The 19,064-nt window shown below is 45.5% G+C and overlaps 1 protein-coding gene across 1 annotated transcript in view; it reads left to right on the plus strand.

Annotated features, from left to right (window-relative positions):
- Positions 1-722: 722 nt before the first annotated feature.
- The window catches only part of DCUN1D1 (defective in cullin neddylation 1 domain containing 1), a 30,292-nt gene continuing 11,950 nt past the window's right edge, over positions 723-19,064 (plus strand). Inside the window, exons 1-2 of the mRNA XM_077290432.1 lie at positions 723-1,003; positions 13,779-13,995. Of these exons, the coding sequence (XP_077146547.1) occupies positions 1,001-1,003; positions 13,779-13,995 (220 nt within the window). The 5' untranslated portion in view covers positions 723-1,000. The remainder of the gene's footprint in view (positions 1,004-13,778; positions 13,996-19,064) is intronic.

Genomic DNA, 19,064 nt, shown 5'->3' on the forward strand with positions numbered 1-19,064 from the left:
AGATACTCGCCATAGGACGCGCCATCATGATGCTGGAAACACAAGCAAAATGGGAGGAATTCATCTCTGCCAGGGTATATATAGACAATTACATTTTCCACCCACCCTCTTCTAGCCATTGGTGGTCTTTATCTAGTGTCTAGACACTATTTGGGTTTTTTTTTTTGGAAGAATGACATCACTTTAGGAAAACGCATGCGTCGGAAAACGCTGCGTTTTTTGGTTAAAATGCAAAGATTTTACCAAAATACGCTGCGTTTTACGACGCATACGTTGAGTGCATGTGTCAAAAAAAACATGAGGTTTTTCCAAGCATTTTCATGCATCGTGCGTTGCGACGCCGACGCTGCGCCCAAAGGCGCAAATGTGAACGTAGCCAAACACTGACGACCCCAGCACCGCGCTCGGAACATGATCGTCCGTAAGAGGCAGACGTGTGATGAGGCCGCAGTCATGGCTCGCCCAGCGCTGCCATCCGTCTGTGACTGGCGCAGGCCCATACACTTCTATGGGGGATTACTGTGTCTCACCCCCAGGCCATGTGAACAGCCCCTACACTATAATGGGTGATGCTCCACGGCTGGAAGCCCCTAGGTGACCCCCAGACGTCCGCACCCGGCCTTGTGGAGTATGTAGCAGGTGGTCGTCCAAGCTGCCCGCTGGAATGCCAGGTGGGAGACCCCTGCCCACCGGCCATGCTGGCACATAACAGCCTTGGCCCCGGTGTCTGAGCTGTGGGCACCCACGGTACAGGCCGTCCCCACACCGTGTGACTGCGGGCACCATGACTGGCACTGCCCTGTCCCCTCTCTCCGCCCCCTGTGTCGCACTGTCTCCCCGCGGCCTCTCCGGCTCTGTCCCCGGCGCCCTGTCCTCCTGTGCCGGCCTCATCCCTCCGGACGTGCCGCAGGCCGCAGCATCATTGCGCATGAGCGAGATCGTAGAGAGCCCGTGAGAGCGGAGAGCACCACTCACACTCACCGGGAGGCCGAGCACCAACATGGTGAGTGAGAGCCCGGCCTGCGCTGTCCGGCGGCGGCACAGGCACAGCTGCCGGCCGGGGACTGACACTGGCGGCCAGGAGCGGGAACGGAGAGCGGGGCGGCCGGGCCTAGCCAGGTTCTGTGCTGACCTGGGGCAGCTGGGAGCCGGCGTATTGTCCAGCATGGCCTGGTGCCGGCCCCTCTCCTGTCATACTGGGAAGTACCCCACTAGTGCCTGCTCCTGGGAAAGCTGGGTGCCCAGCAGTGCCCCCTCAGCTGCAGCCCTGGGCATGGGAGCTGGTGTATGGGCACTGTTACCAGGGAGGTGCCAGCTGCAGCCCTGTCTGCCAGCCTGCCCTGGGCACAGTGTGGCTGGACATGTAGCCTGTGCCCGTCCTGGCATCTGGGTATGGGAACGTATGGCGGTCGGGGCCGTGTTCACACCGTGCAGATATCCGCACGGATTGTAATATGCGCAGTATCTAAGGCGCCAATCTGCGGCCGGCTCATTCCTGACACATCTGTGCGGTGTGAACAGGGGCTTGGGGGGGTGTTCACACTGAGTTATTTTTGCCTAGTTTTTTTTAATAGAAACTCTCCAAAAACTGAAAGCTCCAAAAAAAAAAACCCAAACCCATTGGCGTTAAGTCAATCTAAACCCTGAAGATGCCGGCAGGTTTTTTTGAGCATTTTTCATACTCATTGCTTATAAAATAACTACTGTTTTTTTTTATTATGCAATGTAGTGAAAAAACCCTCACTGAATACACCGGTAATAAAGACGTCACAAAAACTTCCAAAAACAACACAAAAGACGCTTCAGGAGAAACTCCCCAGTGGCTGCTGCTTGAGAATGTCGTGGGGTCATCGGGATTTCTAAGACGTCACGTGTCACAGTGTGAACGCAGCCTTAGAGCTCAGAAATCCACATGTATTAGTGTTCAGGTGTGACCCAAAGCACAACAGTGAGAGCAGCCATGATGAGAAATGTCATGTACGGCACCAGGGAGATCGTGTCTGCTGAAAGCCCTAAAATGTGCACATGTGATGGGGAAAGAAACCCCCTACTCCAAAATCAGCACCAATTCTGCAGCAACAGACCCCTGAATGTGCATAGTATAAGATGCCATGGCCACAGGTGGTCGCCGGCCTCTTGGGGTATGTGCACACATTGCGGATTCCCTGCAGATTTTGTGCGGATTCCTATTGAGGGGCAGGTGTAAAAACGCTGCAGATTCCACACAAAGAATCAGGATTGACGCAGGTGAAGTCTGCACCAAATCTGCATCTGAGGTCACTGGCAGGTCACCTGCGTTTTTGAAGTGTTTTTTACATGCGGTTTTGATTCGTTTTTCATTGCATGCGTTTTTTTGTCACTTGAAATAAAGCTAATTGAAAGTTGGCTTCTGGGAAGGAAAAAAGTGATTTCCTGTTTATTGGGGTATGTGCACACGGACTGTAAACGCTATGGGTTGGATGCTGTGTACATCTTCAGCGTCCAGCTGTTACAGCATAGTAGATGGGATTTCAAGAAATCACATGCCCACTATGCGTTCACCGACCCCACAGATCACCCGCGGAGACGGACATGCTGCGTGTCTCTCCAGACTGCAGCATGTCAATTTATGTAGCAGAGACTATCAGTTTCCGCTGTGTAAAGTCACGTGCACTGCAGTTCTCGCTGTCAGCAGTGTATGTGAACTTCTGGCTGAAACAAGGTACGCTGCTATGTAAATTAGTACACATGCGTAGTATGCTGCGTTCCCGTACTTAATACGCATGTGATTAAGAAGATAACGTGGTTTTACTGCATCTAATGATAGTGAATGGGTAATTTACGCAGCGGAAACTGAGCGTCTCCGCAACGTAAATAGACATGCTGCGGTCTGGAAAGACGCGTTGCATGTCTGTCTCCGCAGGGAAGCCGTAGGCGTCTCTGAACGCATAGTGGACATGGGATTTCTTGAAATCCCCTCCACTATGCTGTAACATCTGGACGATCCGGATGTACACAGCATCCAACCTGCAGCGTTTACTGACTGTGGGAACATGCCCTTAGGCTAGTCTCACATTTGCCGACAAGGGCTTTGCGGAGGGCTGTGTAGTTCCTCCGTTAAGCCCCGTCCACTACCGCGCCTCTCCCTTCTGCTCCTGCGTACCCTATCTTTAACATTGGGTACGCAGGCCATGCGGATGTATGCAGATGCCTCCGCATGCGCTGACCGCAACAAAATTCAACATGTTGCGTTCGACGCAGGTCGGCGCAGTGTCAAAACGACACATGCAGAGGCATCTGCATCCATCCGCATGGCCTGCGTACCCAATGTTAAAGATAGGTACGCAGGACACATGCCGACGTAGGCAGAGCTGAAGGAAAAGGTGCATCAGTGGGCGGGGCTTAACGGAGGAACTACGCAGCCCTCCGCAAATGTGAAACTAGCTTTAGGCTATGTGGACACGCTGCGGATTTGCCGCTGCGGATTCGCAGCAGTTTTCCATGCGTTGTACAGTACCATGTAAACCTATGGAAAACAAAATCCGCAGTGCACATGCTGTGGACAAAACCGCGCGGAAACGTAGCGTTTATTCCGCAGCATGTCAATTCTTTGTGTGGATTCCGCAGCTGTTTACACCTATCTGCGATTTTTCATGGGCCGATAGACTTGTGCAGGGTATTTTGACCCGAGACTCAGGCTTGTGTCTGTGATTTCTTTTTTTTGCAGCGACATAGTCCACAAAGAAGCAGAGATGTGAACAGTCCTATACATTATAATGGGGACATCGGAATGAGGTCTTGGGCTGCTCTCACACGATCGTGTCCGATTTTGCGAAGGCTAAAAGATAAAAACCCAGATCAGGGAAATCCAAATAATACACGGCCGGTAATGTGTGCCTTCTGGTTTGTCTATCTTCCATAGACACGAATAGACTAGAATAAGACATGCACAGAGTTTTTCTCGGATACGGCGCATAGAAAATAGATGTGTGAATGGACTTGTGTGGATCTGTGTTTCCCTGTTTAGAGCCAGATGTGCAGATGTTTCCCTGATGAGATGATTTCTCAACATGATGGACCATCATTCCCGATGATGATTGCTGCTGGTGATCGGACACTATGATTTGTCTGTTGTGGACAAGGGACCTCTCGGGGGATGTTCACACAGAGTTTTTTGGAGCTGATCCTCAAAAAATGGTTGGAAAATAGCTCAAAAGTTGCTTAATAGACTCTTTGTATTAATTTCTATTGTAACATCATTTAATCATATTCTCGGTCTTTAAATGTTTTTTTTCCACTTCAGGTTTTGAAAAACGCCAGGCATGTCACTTCTTTGCAAATTGTTTGTTCAGAGAGGGACAGGACTAGAACTCTAGCGCTACCTATAGGAAAAAGCAATTCTACAAGTCGTTATCGACTCTCTAACGAGCCTTGTCACATGACTTGGGATAAAAGCCAAAATCTCAATTTGTAGAAACTGTGTTTCGGGGTACTGCCCCGCATCAGTGCAAAGTGTGAGATCTGGTTTGGCTGGGAGAGAGGCGTCTGACTAGGATCCAAGGTGTAACGTTTCTCTTTGCAGGACAGCGACATGTCAAACCCATCACTTCTCTAAAGGAATTTGCCCCAAACTTGGCACTGCCCAAAAGACGCTTCATGAAATAAACGTTCTTAGGTTATGTGCACACGGCATTGTTTGGCGGGGTGTTCCCAGGTTAGCCACTGCAGGAGGATGCTAGCGGTGGTTTTCCTGAGGTTGCTTTACCACCGTTCCTGTAGCAGCTCCGCCGATGGCGGCTTTACTCTGAATATAGAGGGCGGGCGGCTGGCAATCAGAAGCCGTCCACAGAATGGAGAGGTCACATCTCTTAATCGCTTCCCGGTATCCAAACTCTGAAGCGTTTAAACCCCTTCTCGCCGCAGCCCTTTTTTGTTTTCGCTCCCCTTCTTCCCAGAGCCATAACTTATTTTTCCATCAATATGGCTATGTGAGGGCTTGTTTTTTGCAGTATGAGTTGTACTTTTCAATGACACCATTGGTTTTACCATGTCCTGTAACAGAAAAAGAGAAAAACATTCCAAGTGCAGTGAAATTGCAAAAAAAAGTGCAATTCTACAACTGTTTTTTTTTTCTTTTTTTTTTTTTTTTTAACCATGTTCACCAAATGCTAACACTGACTTGCCATTATAATTCTCCAGGTCATTACCAGTTCATATACACCAAACATGTCTAGGTTCTTTTTTATTTGAGTGGTGGAAAAAAAATCCAAGGTTAAAAAAAAAAAAAAAAAAAATTCTTCATATTCCGAGACCCGTAGTGTCGCCATTTTTTGTGATCTCGGGTTGGGTGAGCGCTTATTTTCTTGGCATCGAGCTGATATTTCTATTGATACCATTTTGGTGCAGATACAATCTTTTGATCGCCTGTTATTGCATTTTAATGCAAAGTTGCGGTGACTAAAAAAACTTAATTCTGGCGTTTTGACTTTTTTTTTTTCCCGCTACGCCATTTACCAATTGGTTTAATTCTTTTTATTAATCCCGAAGCCCACATCAAAGGAGAGACATGACATGTGCTGTACATGTGCCGCGCATGTTGGGAAGGGGATATTGAAGTGACAAATGGCTGTAGTGTATCTTCTTATTGTTTACAGACCTCCATTGAGGCACCAGTTGCAGTTCTGCCATTTTCTTTTGTGTAAAAGCACAGTGGATGTGATGTATAGAAAACCCATTCCTAAATGTGCTTCTTTATGTGTTTTAAAATTTACAATGTGTTTTAGTGGTCTTTTGGTGGACAACCTTTTTTTTTTTTTTTGTAATATTGAAAAAGACATTTACCATACTTTTTTTTTCCCCAATACCTCTCAATATGAGCAAAAAAAACAACAACATAAAAATGAAACCCCACGTATCACTAAAGAAAATGCAAAAATTACTTGAATATTTAAACAAGAACACATTTTAGAGCTCTGAAAAATATTGAATATGTCCCATGTCAGAAATGATGGAGAATGGCCTGGTCTAGAACTGGTTAATTTTGTAATGAACTGTGCAGCTAGCAATGGTGCATTTAGACGTCCGTAGCATTCCTCGTTCCCAACTATCCATCTATGTAAACATGTCAGCGATCGCCCAATAAGCTTGTTCGTTGGATGATGGATTGTTTATGCCGGCAAAGAGAAAATCGCTGTCCTCGGCAGCGCGTTGGCAACGTGATATTGTAGCGAATATTAGTCGTGATTAGCGATCCTTCTGTTCCTATTGTTGCTCGTTAGTCTGTGTGAACAAGCTGCTAAGTGATCACTGAACGACTTGTATATAGTACATTGGTGGTAAGGTGTGTTGGAGTGCGTACTCTCCCCGATAGCAGATGCTGGGGAGAGAAGTGTTGGGCATGTTGGATTTCAGCATGTCTGATCATTTTGTTCTTGCGGAGGCATCTAGGAGAGGTTTATTCCCCTCTTCTGACTGACAACAAATTTCCACTCAACAAACATTAATTTCTAATCCTTTTTCATCTCTTGGTCTGCTGAATGTAGTAGAGTAGTAGCAGCTTTCTCATTTCTTTGCTATCACTGCCCCCTGCTCTAGGATGCGGGTAACGTCTATGGGGGACGTGGAGAATTGTAGTAAAGTGAGATGTCATCAGGCGCATTGTCCTCCTGCATGTGCAATTATTGTATTCATGTATCCTGGAATGTACAATTATTAAATAGTTTCCTGTCCTAGTTCATGAATATGTCAGGACCAGTCTGGCAGGTTTGGATTGTGCGGGGATTGGTGATCACCTTTGTATATACTGTGATGTCGGGTATCACCTGTTTATACGCTGCCATGCCGGGCATCGGTGATTACCTGTGTATATGCTGCCATGCCGGGCATTGGTGATAATAATAATAATAATCTTTATTTTTATATAGCTCCAACGTATTCCGCAGCGCTTTACAGACATTATCATCGCTGTCCCCGATGGGGCTCACAATCTAAATTCCCCATCAGTATGTCTTTTGGATCACCTGTGTATATGCTGCCATGCCGGGCATTGGTGATCACCTGTGTATATGCTGCCATGCCGGACATTGGTGATCACCTGTGTATATGCTGCCATGCCGGGCATTGGTGATCACCTGTGTATACGCTGCCATGCCGGGGATCTGCGACCACCTGTGTATACGCTGCCATGCTGGGCATTGGTGATCACCTGTGTATACACTGCCATGCCGGGCATCTGTGAGCACCTGTATATACACTGCCATGCTGGGCATCTGTGATCACCTGTCTGTGCTGTTCAGAGTATAACTGTCATTCCAGTTAACTTTTCAGAATAATCTGTAATGCCTGTAGATAAGGAATACCCTATTTCTGGCCGTTATATCCTTCACTTATTAATCACCACATTTTCCCTCTGCAGCCTCTTTCTCTAATTTTTACTAACCTGTGAGCTAGTGGGTGAAGATTAGTTGCTATTTTTTTACCCATACACTGCACATAGAAATAGACGGAGTCCTGATCTCCTGACTCTATGTAGCACATGTTCAGAAATAACAGCACAGAAGACATCATAAAGCAATACTGAACAGTGCGGATGTGAATCCAGCTCTGTTGCGAGATTAACGCTTACTAAAAAGTGTCTGCAGGGGTCTGTGTGTCTGTGCTGCTGTCTGTCCCACTCCACTCTCCACAGACTCCAGTAGGCAGCTGTAGTGTGATCCCTCAGTGAGTCCACAGTCTGTCTTGCTTTGACCAAGATGGATTTCAGCTATTTCTCAGCTGATGAGCCCAGGAGGCAGAGGGAGAAGTGGCTTATAAGTGAAGAATCAATATATATAATTGTCTAAGGGGTACTTCTGTCTTTCTGTCTGTCGGCAACTTCTGTCACGGAAATCCCGTGTCGCTGATTCGTTGCTCCAGCTGCCTGTCATGGCTGCCGCGACCAATCAGCAACGGGCACAGTCCGATTAGTCCCTCCCTACTCCCCTGCAGTCAGTGCCCGGCACCTGCTCCATACTCCCCGCAGTCAGTGCCCGCTCCATACTCCCCTCCAGTCACCGCTCACACAGGGTTAATGCCAGCGGTAACAGACTGCGTTATGCCGCGGGTAACTCACTCCGTTACCGCCGCTATTAACCCTGTGTGACCAAGTTTTTACTATTGATGCTGCCTGTGCTGCGTCAATAGTAAAAAGATCTAATGTTAAAAATAATGAAAAAAAAAAAAAATCATTATATACTCACCTTCCGCCACCTTTCCCGCTCCTCGCGACGCTCCGGTGACCACTCCATGCAAGCGGCAGGTTCCGGTGCCAAGGATGGTATGCGAGAAGGACCTGCCATGACGTCACGGTCATGTGACCGCGACGTCATCACAGGCCCTGCGCTGATACCAACCCTGGGACCGGAAGCTGCCGCGTGCACCGCACACAGGGCCAGGACTTCAACGGGCCTTCGGAAGGTGAGTATATGTTTATTTTTTATTTATATACTACGTGGCTGGGCAATATACTACGTGGCTGGGCAATATACTACGTGGCTGGGCAATATACTACGTGGCTGGGCAATATACTACATGGCTGGGCAATATACTACGTGACTGGGCAATATACTACGTGGGCTGGGCAATATACTACGTGGGCTGGGCAATATACTACGTGGGCTGGGCAATATACTACGTGGGCTGTGCAATATACTACGTGGGCTGTGCAATATACTACGTGACTGGGCAATATACTACGTGACTGGGCAATATACTACGTGGCTTGTGCTATATACTACGTGGCTGGGCAATATACTACGTGACTGGGCAATATACTACGTGGCTGGGCAATATACTACGTGGCTGGGCAATATACTACGTGGCCTGTGCTATATACTACGTAGCTGGGCAATATACTACGTGACTGGGCAATATAGTACGTGGCTGGGCAATATAGTACGTGGCTGGGCAATATAGTACGTGGCTGGGCAATATAGTACGTGGCTGGGCAATATAGTACGTGGCTGGGCAATATAGTACGTGGCTGGGCAATATAGTACGTGGCTGGGCAATATACTACGTGGCTGGGCAACATACTACGTGACTGGGCAACATACTACGTGACTGGGCAACATACTACGTAACTGGGCAATATACTACGTGGCTGGGCAATATTCTACGTGACTGGGCAATATACTACGTGACTGGGCAATATACTACGTGACTGGGCAATATACTACGTGACTGGGCAATATACTACGTGGCTGGGCAATATACTACGTGACTGGGCAATATACTACGTGGACATGCATATTCTAGAATACCCGATGCGTTAGAATCGGGCCACCATCTAGTAAGAATCATATTTTACAAAGTGATTTTTCCAAGTTTGTTACATTTGCTTGTTCTGTTGATTTTATGCAACATTTGTCGAACTGATAATGACCTGATTAATGCTGGCTATTGCGGCCATAGTAAACCTGGGTGGGCAGCGCATATCTGGGTCAGACAGTATTTTCCAGATCATTATACATCTCTGCACTTTTCTGGGTGGCTGCAGCGACATGCAGGAAGGTACTGACCAGTGTGAAGTGTAGGCCTGGGGTCAGATTTGCTTTTTTCACAAACTATAGAGGGCTTCTCTCAGGAATCGGCACTTGGAGCACAGTTATCCTTTCTTTCTGCAGATTTTTACAGTTCTCACCCACTGCGGTGCAGAGAGGTTAAGTGCGTGGCCCATGTTATACCTACTGATGGGTGATTAATGCATTAATTTGCCATTTCAGTTGCCCACAATATTGATTTTGGTCAAACTTGAAATTTCAGTGTAACCCTGTCCCAGTGGGAGAGGCTGATGCCAGAGAAGAGATTGCTGTGGCCCCGCAGTGTCGGGGATGGGCGTGAGGCCATGCAGCTGAGCTGTACTTGTCCTGCAGTCATGTCCGCTCTGCTTATTTGTTGTCATATTTGCTGGTTTGGTCCTATTTGGCATTTTACAGCATGATACCCCTGATGAACCCGGCGGCTCAGCCACACGGGCCCTGGTCTAATCTGATGGAACATACGGTAATAGGCATGCTTCATTATGAGTGATAGGTGAAGTAGAAAGCTTCCTGTGTGTCTGCAGAGAAGGACACGTACCCAGCCCAGCTTATAACCATCACTCATGTGTAACAACTCATAAATGCAGAACTTATAGAAGTGCTGCAGGGCCGAATGGTATGCAAGGTCCATCATTATTTATTATACTGCTGTTAGATCACCCCAAAATAGTCAGGTATAACACTACGTGCATCATTAAATAGGGCACCGCCCCACAGTCGCGTACAGTATGACGCGGTATCGCACCGCCCCACAGACGCGTACAGTATGACACTGTATCGCACCGCCCCACAGACGCGTACAGTATGACACTGTATCGCACCGCCCCACAGACGCGTACAGTATGACGCGGTATCGCACTGCCCCACAGTCGCGTACAGTATGACGCGGTATCGCACCGCCCCACAGACGCGTACAGTATGACACTGTATCGCACCGCCCCACAGACGCGTACAGTATGACGCGGTATCGCACTGCCCCACAGTCGCGTACAGTATGACGCGGTATCGCACTGCCCCACAGTCGCGTACAGTATGACGTGGTATCGCACCGCCCCACAGACGCGTACAGTATGACACTGTATCGCACCGCCCCACAGACGCGTACAGTATGACACTGTATCGCACCGCCCCACAGTCGCGTACAGTATGACGCGGTATCGCACCGCCCCACAGTGGCGTACAGTATGACATGGTATCGCACCGCCCCACAGTGGCGTACAGTATGACGTGGTATCGCACCGCCCCACAGACGCTTACAGTATGATGCGGTATCTCACCGCCCCACAGACGCGTACAGTACGACGCGGTATCGCACCGCCTCGCAGTCACCTAGGACACACCTTACATTATGCAGCACATTGTGGTGGGGCTGTGCGATATCTTGGCCGTGTTATACTACACATGATTGTGTGGCTCTGCCCTCTAATGATGTAAGTTGTGTTATACCTGACTATATTAGTAAAACACAACTAAGTGAGACAATCTCACTAAATGTCCCAAATACCAAATTATAACCTAAAAAAGGACATGATACCAAAGATATAACCAACTACTGTAAATAAGTTTATTAAATACGACAAAAATTTTTTTTAAAAATTGGAGAAACTGACAAGAATAGTGCAAATTGCTAAATACATCCAAAGGGGTACAGATCAATCATCCTGGGAAGTAAACCTCAAAAAGACAAGGTAAGTACTAATAAATGTCCAACAAGGTCCTAAGACCAAATAAAGTGCAAGAATAGTGTCTCTCAGCATAAGTACCAGTAGACAGATGATCCGTGGTTCCCCCAGACTCCAGCTCCAACGCACGTTTCGCCTCCCGTGGCTTTTTCAAGGAGTCAAAAAAAAAGCCCTTGAAAAAGCCACGGGAGGCGAAACGTGCGTTGGAGCTGGAGTCTGGGGGAACCACGGATCATCTGTCTACTGGTACTTATGCTGAGAGACACTATTCTTGCACTTTATTTGGTCTTAGGACCTTGTTGGACATTTATTAGTACTTACCTTGTCTTTTTGAGGTTTACTTCCCAGGATGATTGATCTGTACCCCTTTGGATGTATTTAGCAATTTGCACTATGCACTATTCTTGTCAGTTTCTCCAATTTTTAAAAAATTTTTTGTCGTATTTAATAAACTTATTTACAGTAGTTGGTTATATCTTTGGTATCATGTCCTTTTTTAGGTTATAAACTGACTATATTAGTGTTGTAAGTAATGTTATCATTTATGCACCATTCAGCCCCACAAGCATTGTGTATTTTGTCTGTGTGTATAGTTGTAATATATGTGTGTCTGTCTATGGTGGGCCTCATACATCTTCTTTACATCTTAACATATACTTACCTTATAATGTCTTCACATCCTGTTCAGTCCAGATGTGTCCAGATCCCAGAATTCCAAACAGCGGAAGTTCACCAACCTCCATAATGGAAACAGCGTCTTGCGCAGTACCACCAGCGGAACACCGCCGCAACACACACACACAATGTATACGCCGTACGCACCACACACACACTGTATACGCCGTACGCACCACACACACACTATACGCCATACGCACCACACACACACTGTATACGCCGTATGCAGCCTCTTGCGCGGTACCACCAGCGGAACACTGTCGCGAACACGCCGCCGCCGGGATCAGCCAAATGATTCGCTGACCGCCGCCATCTTTGTACAGGAGGAGCGCATGCGCAGTTTTTATGTGACCGCCGCGATCTGTCTGCACAAAGATGGCAGCGGTCTGATTGCCTGTGAGAATTCCGCCCAGGCGCAGTGAATCATTCGGCTGATCCCGGTGGCAGATGCGCAACGTGTCTACAGGCAGAGGAAGCCGGTCACATTAAAGGGATTTTCCCACAAACGAAAGTTCTTTTTAAAATTTGTCTGCGTCTAACCGTGTACGGAGCATACCACATCTCCTGGGCAGGGGAGGCAGCAAAAGACCATACTGATATTACAGCAGGGGATCACAGAGGTTTTCATTTGTCAGGTAAAATATTTCACTGACTGTTTTCAAACAATATTTTACCTCACAAAATGTATCATGCACAGGAAGGAGAGACAGCAGACACTGGGTATAGCACATGGGGTGGACAGGTCAAAGAAGAGAGCACAGATGGGAGAAGTCAGCACACGTGGAAAGAGAGAGTGGATAGGTGGGTGAGCTCATGGGGGGAGAGAGTCTCAACTCTGCAAAGCCGGCCCCCATCGTGACATTATCGCCCTCCCGGTGCGATAGCATCGGGCCTCCATCTAGTAATGAATAAGAGTTGTCCAAGAATAAAAAACCTATCAGAGAGCAGGGAATGTTGTAAAATCATGTGTTAGCTGTGCTGCTGTGCCGGTGGTCTCCGCTGGTCTGTCCCTTGTCTTGCACATCTAATCAGTGTGGGACAATAAGAGCTGGAACTGCAGAGGATTTTACAGGTGAGTACTAGTGTTTCTTTATTTGATATCATTCCTTGCTTTTTGTATTCCTTTAATATGTACCAGTAATTATCAGGATTGTCACAAGTCTAAGAATATGTATGGTATATATTAAGGAATTGCATCCAAACGTTATGAGAATGTAACGTGTGCAAATTGACTTGCGGTGCGGATTTTGCAAAGACCACATATAACACGTGTGGATTTAGCTGTGAAACGTTTCAGATGAGCAGAGAACGCCAGCGGCAATCACGTGTACACTTACCTAATGGGTATGGTCTCACATAGCAATAATTGTCTCCAGGATGGAAGTTGAGGCAAAAACCTGTGGCAATTCCACAAGATAATCGGCATGAGCTGATTTAACCACTTCTTGGAAGGTTTAAGACTGCGATTTGGAAACTTAAAAAAATAAAAGAAACTAAAAAAGAAATAAAATGCTGTAGTGGTTTAATAGTGGGTGTCCATCAAAATATCAGCTTGTCCTGCTGAAAACAAGACCTCCTACAGCTATGGCTCTCGGGAGGTAAAAAGCAAAAATTAGCTGTGTCTGGCAGGGGGGTAAAATGTTGGCATGCCGATAATCTAGGGCTTGTAGGAGATACCAATGCATGTGGATGGAGTTTTGGGAACCACACTCCTGTGCACTGCTGTTCTTTGTAGCGTTCTCGTCTTTCCATGGCTTATAGGCACGTGACCTCCCATTTTGGGCTGAGACATCGCTACATTTATTCTTCATTCTCTGATCACAGTTGGATATTTATTTCCCAATTTTCTTGTCGTCCACAGAACAAGTTGAAATCCTCGCAGAAAGATAAAGTTCGTCAGTTTATGATCTTCACACAATCTAGTGAAAAGACTGCAGTGAGTTGCCTGTCACAGAATGACTGGAAGTTAGATGTTGCCACAGACAACTTTTTTCAGAACCCCGAACTTTATATCCGAGAAAGTGTAAAAGGAGCATTGGACAGAAAGAAGTTAGAGCAGCTGTATAACAGATACAAGGGTAAGTGCTCAGCTCCTGCCTCACATTATCTCCTCTAGTGCTTTTAGTAGCCTCGTGAAGTGCTTCTCCATAAATTGCATAAAATAATTTTGTTATTTATTATTTGTTTGTGGTGACTAGTGTTGAGCATTCCGATACTGCAAATATCAGGTATCGGCCGATATTCGCTGTATCGGAATTCCGATACCGAGTTCCGATATTTTTGTGATATCGGAAATTGGAATCGGAAGTTCCTATAAGCTCCCAGGCGTGTGCGGTGCGTATGGTTCCCAGGGTCTGGAGGAGAGGAGACTCTCCTTCAGGCCCTGGGATCCATATTCATGTAAAAAATAAAGAATAAAAAATATGGATATACTCACCCTTGGACGGCCCCTGGACCTCAGCGGTGCAACCGGCAGCCTCCGTTCCTAAGAATGCAGTGAGTGTAGGACCTGCAATGACGTCGCGGCTTGTGATTAGTCACATGAGCGGTCACGCGACCAATCACAAGCCGCGACGTCATCAAAGGTCCTTCACTCTGCATTCTTAGGAACGGAGGCAGACGCTTGCAGCGGTGACAGCCAGGGCCCGTCCGAGGGTGAGTATATCCAGATTTTTTATTTTTATTCTTTATTTTTTACATGAATATGGATCCCAGGGCCTGAAGGAGAGTCTCCTCTCCTTCAGACCCTGGGAACCATCCAGGATCACTTCCGATATTTATGTCCCATTGACTTGTATTGGTATCGGGTAACGGTATCGGCGATATCCAATATTTTTTGGATATCGGCCGATCCAATCCGATACCGATACTTTAAAATATCGGAAGGTATCGCTCAACACTAGTGGTGACACAATGGGAGACCATTTTTTTTTTTCTAATTTCTGTAAGTCTTTTCTGGTATACATTGTGAGTAAATGGTGCCAATCAGATCCTGCCATGAACTGGATCAAGTGGGTACAGGCATGCACGCATCAGATCTGGTAGCTCTCTTTACCCCATAATTTCATTGGTCAGCCTTTAAGGGGATATTCTCAACTTATGAAATTGCTTTCATCAGTTATTAGTAGCAGTAGTACTATTTATTTTTAGAGCACCATTGATTCCATGGTTCTGTACATGTGATATTATACAAATATAAAATTCATTGACCAAACTCAGAATGACAGACTGGTATAGAGAGGAGAGGACCATGCCCTTGTGTTTTTACAGTCTACAGGGTAATTGGGAAGGGGACAGTAGGTTGGGGGTTGCCGGACCTTTCATGGTGAGGTGGCAGCGGGGTCATTATAGGCTGTAATCTTTCTTGAAGAGATGTGTTTTCAAGTTCCACTGGAAAACTTCAAATGTGGTGGACAATCGATTGTGTTGGGGCACAGAATTCCAGAGGATGTGGGATACTCTGGATAAGTCTTGGACATGATTGATTGAGGAACATAAAAGTGTGCAGGAGAGGAAGAGGTCTTGAGAGGACCAGAGATTACGTGTACGAAGATATCGGGAGATTAGTTTGGAGACATACAGAGGAGATAGATTATGGTGGCCTTGTAGTTACCATGAAAATAAGCAATTGACTTACTTTTTCAATGTGCAGTCATTCTCCTGCATTGAGAGCTTTTATCTTTCATAGAGTACAGGTGGTTTCCATGAAGATTGGCCACTAGTGCCTGCTCAGACACTGACCAAGAATGCACAGTAGTTACATTCCAGGAGAGTGGTTATCTCCTAACATACCAGCCACCTCTCTCTAGCCCATTGATTTCTATGCAGCAGTTAGCTGCTCACCTCCCTCCTTTTCCCGCTCTTACTGAAAAGATACTGTTATAAATCTTGCTAAAGATCAGTTCTCCTAATCACAGCTCTTGCTGTCCTGAGCTGTGTGCATATTCAAATGCCCTGTTATCTCTATATTTACCGTAAATATAGTGATAGCAGTGCTGTGCTTAAGGGTATGTGCACACGTTGCGGATTCTGCTGCGGATTTTTCCGCAGCGGATTTGGAAAATCCGCAGTGCAAAACCACTGCGGTTTTCACTGCGGATTTTCCTGCGGTTTCTTCTGCAGATTCCTCTGCGGGTTTTCAACTGCACTTTCCTATTGGTGCAGGTTGAAAACCGCTGCGAAATCCGCAGAAAGAAGTGACATACTCCTTCTTTTTTTCCGCAGAGAATCCGCGCGGAAATTTCCGCAGCATGTGCACTGCGGTTTTTGTTTTCCATAGGGTTACATTGTACTGTACACCGCATGGAAAACTGCTGCGGATCCGCATCGTCAAATCCGCTGCGGATCCGCAGCAAAAACTGCAACGTGTGCACATAGCCTTATAGTTCTATTACCAGTCAGTAGGATTGTGCACAGTGACCTACAGACAGTGTCAGGTCGGCGCCATTATACTGATTAAAATGATACCTTGGTTGATGAAATCCGTCTTGTGGTTGTTGTTTAACCCCTTCATGACCTTGGGATTTTCCTTTTTTCCGTGTTCTTTTTTTCACTCCCCTCCTTCCCAGAGCCATAACTTTTTCATTTTTCTGTCAATTTGGCCATGTGAGGGCTTATTTTTTGCGGGACGAATTGTACTTTTGAACGACATCATTGGTTTTACCATGTCGTCTACTAGAAAACGGGAAAAAAATTCCAAGTGCAGTGAAATTGCAAAAAAAGTGCAATCCCACACTTGTTTTTTGTTTGGCTTTTTTGCTAGGTTCACTAAGTGCTAAAACTGACCTGCCATTGTGATTCTCTAGGTCATTACGAGTTCATAGACACCTAATATGTCTAGGTTATTTTTTATCTAAGTGATGAAAAAAATTCTAAACTTTGCTAAAAAAAAAAAAAAAAAAAAAAAAAAAATGCGCCATTTTCCGATACTCATAGCGTCTCCATTTTTCATGATCTGGGGTCGGTTGAGGGCTTATTTTTTGCGTGACGAGCTGGCGTTTTTAATTATTCCAATTCGGTGCAGATACGTTCTTTTGATCGCCCGTTATTGCATTTTAATGCAATGTTGCGGCGACCAAAAAAACGTAATTCTGGCGTTTCAAATTTTTTTCTTGCTACGCCATTTAGCGATCAGGTTAATGCTTTTTTTTAATTGATAGATCGGGCGATTCTGAACGTGGCGATACCAAATATGTGTAGGTTTAATTTTTTTTTTTATTGATTTATTTTGATTGGGGCAAAAGGGGGGTGATTTAAACTTTTATGTTTTTTTTATTTTTTTCACATTTTTTTTAATTTTTTTTTTTTTACTTTTGCCATGCTTCAATAGCCTCCATGGGAGGCTAGAAGCAGGCACAGCACGATCGGCTCTGCTACATAGCAGCGATCTTATGTTCGCTGCTATGTAGTAGAAAATCAGGTGTGCTGTGAGCGCCGACCACAGGGTGGTGCTCACAGCTGCCGGGGATCAGTAACCATAGAGGTCTCAAGGACCTCTATGGTTACTATTCTGAAGCATCGCTGACCCCCGATCATGTGACGGGGTCGGCGATGCGCTCATATCCGGCTGCCCGGCCGGATGCGGTAGTTAAATGCCGCTGTCTGCGTTTGACAGCGGCATTTAACTAGTTAATAGGCGCGGGCAGATCGCGATTCTGCCCGTGCCTATTGCGGGCACATGTCAGCTGTTCAAAACAGCTGACATGTCCCGGCTTTGATGCAGGCTCACTGCGGAGCCCTGCATCAAAGCAGGGGAGCTGACCTCGGACGTACTATCCCGACCGACGTCAGGAAGGGGTTAATCTTTGTTTTCAGTTTGTAGTTAATGTTATGTCCATACCCCGGGGCGGCCTGGGGGGGTCTTCATGTGGTGCTCTGATCAGGTCCTCATCAATCACTGATTCGGGACAGCACTTTTATGTCTCATAACAAATTGGCTAGATTGTAAGACATTCAATTTTTAGTAGACCATACTTTGCTTTTTACACCCATTTTTTGGCATAAATTAACCACTTCACAAAGCTGCCAATTTCCGATTTCGCGTTTGTTATTGTTCTCTCCTTCTTTTCAGAGACATGGTAACTTTTAAAAAAAAAAATTTTTTGTTGATGTGGACATACGAGGGCTTGTTTTTTGAGGGATGAGTTGCAGTTTTGAATGACACCATTTATTTTACAACATACTGTACTGAAAAACAAACAAAATTCCAAGTGGGGACAAATAGTTAAGAAAAAAATTGACATTCGTTTTTGTAAATAGTTTTTATGGTGTACATTTTGTGGTAAAAATGAGTTTGCAATAGGATTCTGCTCATCAGTACAATTACAGTGATACCAAATGTCCATTTTTTTATTAGTTGTGTGAAAAAAAAAATTTGAAGTTGGAAAAAAAAATTGGGTTGTCGCCGTGTTCTGAGACCCGTAACTTTTTCATTTTTCTGTCAACGTATCTGTCAGAGGGCTTTTTTTTTACGGGGTGAGATGTTTTTTATTGATACCATATTGGGATAGATATGACGTTTTTGATTGTTTCTTAAACAATTGTTTGTGGTATTGCAGCGATCAAGAAAACATAATTTTGAGATTCTTGAATTTTTTTTTCTGTTTACGGTAATTTTATATTTTGATCAGACTTTTCTGAACACGGCAATACCATATATGTGTATTTTTTTATTTTTGTAAGGGGGGGGGGGAATGGAGGTGATTTTTTTTCTTTTCACTGTTTCTAGTCCCCTTAAGGGACTTGTACATGCAATTGTCTGATTGTTTGTGCCAATTACAGCCAGGGTGGATTGATTTAAATCACGCCGATTTAAATCATGATTTAAATCACGATTTAAATCAAAAGATTTTTTTCTATTTAAATCGGATCGATTTAAATCATGATTTTAATCATGATTTAAATCACTGATTTAAATCAAAAGGTTTTTTTTAATATAAATCACGATTAAAATGAGAAGTGAGAGCAGTGCGCATGTGCGCCCATAGTTACACGGACAAAACTAGGGGCAACGATCTAACGCCAGGGTGAGGGGGGGACCCCAAAGTAAGTAAAAATCTTTTTTGTTTTACTATATGGCAATAGGTAGGTGTTTATAAGCAGCATGTCTTAATTGTATAAACTATTAATAGCCTCCACATTTTGTTCA

This window comes from Ranitomeya variabilis, chromosome 2 (genome assembly GCF_051348905.1).
Source record: "Ranitomeya variabilis isolate aRanVar5 chromosome 2, aRanVar5.hap1, whole genome shotgun sequence".
In the NCBI taxonomy this organism is placed as follows: domain Eukaryota; kingdom Metazoa; phylum Chordata; class Amphibia; order Anura; family Dendrobatidae; genus Ranitomeya; species Ranitomeya variabilis.